General features: G+C 47.4%; 1 protein-coding gene across 2 annotated transcripts; it reads right to left on the minus strand.

Moving 5' to 3' along the window:
• Positions 1 to 1,512: 1,512 nt before the first annotated feature.
• LOC127327886 (uncharacterized) lies at positions 1,513 to 2,404 on the minus strand. 2 transcript variants are annotated; one of them, XM_051354690.2, is made up of 3 exons: positions 2,218 to 2,404; positions 1,978 to 2,132; positions 1,513 to 1,857 (listed from the first exon to the last, which is right to left on the minus strand). In XM_051354690.2, the coding sequence occupies exons 1-3, from the start codon at positions 2,347 to 2,349 to the stop codon at positions 1,773 to 1,775; spliced, it is 372 nt and encodes a 123-aa protein (XP_051210650.1). In that variant the 5' UTR covers positions 2,350 to 2,404; the 3' UTR covers positions 1,513 to 1,772. The 2 variants fall into 2 exon arrangements, with proteins under 2 accessions (XP_051210650.1, XP_051210649.1); XM_051354689.2 differs by having other exon boundaries at positions 1,513 to 1,872; positions 2,218 to 2,398.
• Positions 2,405 to 4,501: the final 2,097 nt, after the last annotated feature.

Consider the following 4,501-nt stretch of genomic DNA (forward strand, 5'->3'; position numbering starts at 1 on the left):
CACCGGAGGCGAAGGGGAGCGGCGAATCCGCCGGCGAGACCGAGAACTGTGGAGTCTCTCCCTCGATTTACTGTAGCGAGGTGAGAGCTCTGGTGGGGGATTTGTTGCAGTCTCTCCAGGTGACCGTTCTCATAGATCAGATTGTCTTGGGGATGCGTCCGGTCACCCGCAGCAAACACCCCGACTCCATTGTCCTTTTCTCCAACTGTGACTGATGATGACCACCCTACCCCTTTCAGAGCATCTCCACTCGGGGAGCCTTGCTATGAGGGTGCTGATGCAAAAAATTGAGCCTAGCTGGACCCCACAATTTCATTTTGGTGCTGGCGCGATCCAACAACTTATTCGATGCCCCCAAACTGAACCCAACCACGGAAAGGCTAGAGAGGGCGCCGGATGGGTGCGAGTTGGCAGGAAGCAAGGTGGGAACAGAGCGCGCGAACCTCTCTTGGACCCCACAATTCCATTTTTTTTTTGTGTAACCCCAATGTTTTTTTATTCTTTGATCCATTCTTTCCTTCTTGATGTACTAATTCTTTTAGCTTTTGTTTATCTGTACACCTCTTTTTCTCAATTAAAAAGTTTTCCCTGTAATAGAAACCTAACTGATATTCAATTTCTTTTGGTATTGCAAACCTATATTTATAAACATAAAATTCGCAACTTACATTTAAGAATAATTTGATACAGCTAACCAGATTTAAAAAAAATCCATGGCAATCATTGTTTATTTAGTTTTTACAGTCAACTTAATCTAACCATAGAGTATCTCTGATACAGCCACAGTTGTCTTAGTCATCGGAAATTCAATTCGGCTCCCAGGTGCGTATGCTCTCTTTACCAAAAAATTATATTTCGAAATGTTGAAAAATTTGGACAAAAAATTCTACATGTACATCTCCATAATATACGTGCGTTCGTCAAGTTTCACGAAAAACCAATATTTTGTGTGGTCTATATAAAAAAGAGAAAGTTTATCTTGTGAAAAACATTATTTTTAGCACTGAATTTTGTCTTTTTTACACACGTCACATGATAAGTCGATTTTTTATGAAACGACTTTGTGAGCACGTAGCACGTGAAGATGTACGTGCGAACTTTTAGTTTCAATTTTTAAAAAAATTTAAAATGTATGTAAGATGCATTTCGAAATATAGGGAGCATATGCACCCATGTTCCGAAACACCGCCCCTTAGTCATGGTTTATTATCCCGGTAGAAAGAAATAACGCTTTGCAACGGATAATAAGGCTATCAAAGGATTCGAGCGCTGCAATCTGAATTTGGAACACTTTGTTGGTTGCAATTCCAATTAGGAAAACAGATTTGGGAAAAAAGTAAGTTTGATTCACGAGGATTGACTTTCCTGGAGTGTATATCAAAGTTCAGACGCCTGATGCCTGGAAATGAACCACTCCAACCCATAGAATCATAAAAGCAGACTAAATTGTGTCGACACACACGAGAATTTCAGTTGACAGAGAAAAAACGATCAAACAAACAAGACTGCATGTGTTCCAACGATTCTTTATGATTCCCACATATCCTTGACAAAACATACAACAGACCAGGAGGCACCGAACATATAAGAACATGCCACTTCAGCCAGCATCCCAGATAATCTAGTCTTACCAAGCAGTCAAAGAAGGTCCAGATAGAGCACTACATCAACACATGGATGGATGGGGGACATAATACATAGGGGATTATTAGTAGTCGTCTCTGTCAGACAAGGTGCCGATCGGCCAACTCTCGCTTGCTCGCAGCCTGAGCTTACTCCTCGGACCGGTGATACGCAGAAATGACGCCACCAAACAAGAAGCAGGAATAGAACAATGTCGTGTTGACCATCTTTGCCCTGCGATAGAAGCGCCTGCAGGGTAAATTCAGAAAGATTGAAATTCATGTACAGTACAGTACCAAAATGGGAAAAGTTCATGGCTAGAACAGAGGGTAGAGCTCGGAGCCAAGATTGTACCAGGTGGGGTCATGGGGTTTCGGCTCGACGTGAAGAGCGAGCTGCTTGACCAGGCCCAGGTTCCCCCGGCCGATCAGCTCGGCGTTGTCGGCCATGAGACGGTAGAGCTCCTCCTTGGTCTCGGCGATCTGGACGAGAGGGCTCTTCGGCGTGGCCTGCATCGGGAGAGGGACAGTCAGTTGGCACGCACGCACGCAAGTGGATCTCTGAACTTGTCGGGTCTGGAGATGCGTGTCGTGCCTCGGAGCGGAGGCGCCGCGCCTGGATCCTGGAAACCGCCGCCGGCGGGTGGAGCCCGCGGATGCCGGAGGCCAGTCCACGCGCCGCCTCCAGCGACGCGCTACCCGCGAGTCTCCGGAGCGCCGCCGCCATCCTAAAGGTTCCTTCGTCGCCGACTGGCCAGATAGGGTTCTGGGGCAAGCTGGCCAATTGTACACGCGCGCGCGCGCGCGCGAGCGTACCATAACGGGCTCGGCGGAAAAAAAGCCCACGGCCCGTTTCAATTTCTATCCAGTTCTTTTTTTAGAAACTCCATTGACGTAATTATTAGACGCAATTATACAGAGTTAAGTCGCATTTCGGCCGTGGGATCGAGCATCCAAATCGCTTCCCTGCCGTTCGATCATGGTAAGTCGTCGTCGTCTTTACCCTCGTGAGCAGTGTTTCGTGAAAACATTAGACGCAAGTGTGGTAGGCCATTGTTGCCCCGGAGAAGGACCTCAGGCGGACGAATCGAGTACTTTGTCAAGGAAGTCCTCGATAGCTTGTCGAAAGAGGAGTTGGACGACTCTTCGTAGCTCATGGTTGTCGCGGCCTCCCTCGTCCACGGGCACACTAAGAGGCAGAGACAGGTGCACAGAGGCTCGACGAGGCCTTGTAGAGGCAACCTGAAGCACGATCGAGAGGGTGGCCATTACTGGCTGTATCGGGACTACTTCCACCCCACCAAGCCGGTCTTCATGGATGCCCTATTTCGGCGGCGCTATCGGATGTCAAGAGACTTCTTATTGACTATTGTACGAGGCGTGAGAGACTTCGACCCCTACTTCAGTTGCATGCCCTGGTTAAATAGGCTTCACCTCTTATCAGAAATGCTATGCAACTATTTGTATTATTGCATATGGCCGGAATGGCCAGTGATTTCCCTGACGACTACTTGCGAATGAGCGAGACCACCTGTCTTGAGTCGACAAGTACTTGCGAATGGTAGGGGCAACATAGCGGGCATGCCAAAGGTTGAAGTGTTGAACTATCATTTTTTAGGCAGTGGCATCACTTATATGTGGACTTGTCACACCCTTTTTAGGGTCTTTTTGTTTGGGCTTCTAGGTGTTTTCCACCCAAAAAAGTTCGAAAAATGAAACAAAGAGGGGTGCTGTGTGTTTGGCTTTTCCAAAAGTAGGTCCTTCTCCCGCATACCAGGAAAAGCACGTATCTGGGGTGTGTTATTCTCATCCAAAGTGTACATCAGAAGAATGCTGTAAGTGGTATTGAACAACACTGACGTCCGTCTCTGACAGGTATTAAGCAGCGACATGTCGGTGATGACGACCATCAGAGAAGGTTTGCTCAGTGGGCCCTAAGATGGTTTCTTCCGACGTAAAAAATAAGGGTCTATCAGTGTAGAAGAATAGCCCTGACGAGTACTATGTCTGACATGCTTTACCTCTGATGCCCGGGGTCACCTGTGGTCTGTGGACTTTCAAAAAAGTCATCACAAACGGATTGCTTAAGACCCGTTTCAGATAGCCCGTCAAAAAGAAAAAAAAATTACTAATGAAGGGGCGGAGTTGGCAAAGAAAATGAAAAGAAATAAAGGCAATTAAACATGTTTTGATTTTGCTTTTCAGGGAAACTTGCCAAGTCGAGGAGTCGGACCAGAAGAATGCATCATAGGTGGGGTTGGCAGCTTCTCGGTGTTGTCAAGCTCGGGTCCGAGCGGAATTCCCCAAAAAATACTTCAACACAGTTGGCGGTGCATCGATAGGTTGCCTGAGTAGAAAGAAGCGTGACCGACTCATTCCATTTGTTTGTACATGTAATAATCGATCTCTGTGTGTAGAAGCGTGGTAGCGAACCTGTACGTGAGCCAAGAAGAGATGCAGAGGTGGCGGCAGCCACAACCCATCTAGGGTTTCGTACTTCTCGTTGGCGATGCCGTCAGTTCGCTCCGCCTTCAGTGGTCTTGGGGTTTTGGAGGTGTGGCGGACTATGGCCCCTCACCGGCGGGAAGTTTTCGTTCTTATAATTTAGTTTGTTTTTGAGTGTTTTTTATGGTGCGGTGACGGCCACATCCTAAAGTTAGAATAAGTTTCTTCTTCTATTCTCGCTTCGGTGGTGGGTTCCGCCGCACACACAACTCAACGCGTTCTCCACCAGTGCATCTCTCTAACCATCCTGATGCAATTCAGTGGCAATTCAATGTCAATGGGATCTAGTCTGCAAGCTCGGGTTATGAAGTTCACTTTACCGGGCGCCTGCTGGCTGCTGCAACCTCACCTCGAGAAGGCTTGGAAAGCAAAAG

This window comes from Lolium perenne, chromosome 1 (genome assembly GCF_019359855.2).
Source record: "Lolium perenne isolate Kyuss_39 chromosome 1, Kyuss_2.0, whole genome shotgun sequence".
In the NCBI taxonomy this organism is placed as follows: domain Eukaryota; kingdom Viridiplantae; phylum Streptophyta; class Magnoliopsida; order Poales; family Poaceae; genus Lolium; species Lolium perenne.

Bases quoted from the DNA above. Each gene is read 5' to 3' on its own strand.
- LOC127327886 (XM_051354689.2), bottom strand. From the start codon at position 2,349: ATGGCGGCGGCGCTCCGGAGACTCGCGGGTAGCGCGTCGCTGGAGGCG. The intron at 2,133-2,217 runs GCACGACACGCA...CTCCCGATGCAG, and splicing joins CGCGGCGCCTCCGCTCCGAG to GCCACGCCGAAGAGCCCTCT. The intron at 1,873-1,977 runs GTACAATCTTGG...TTTACCCTGCAG, and splicing joins AAACCCCATGACCCCACCTG to GCGCTTCTATCGCAGGGCAA.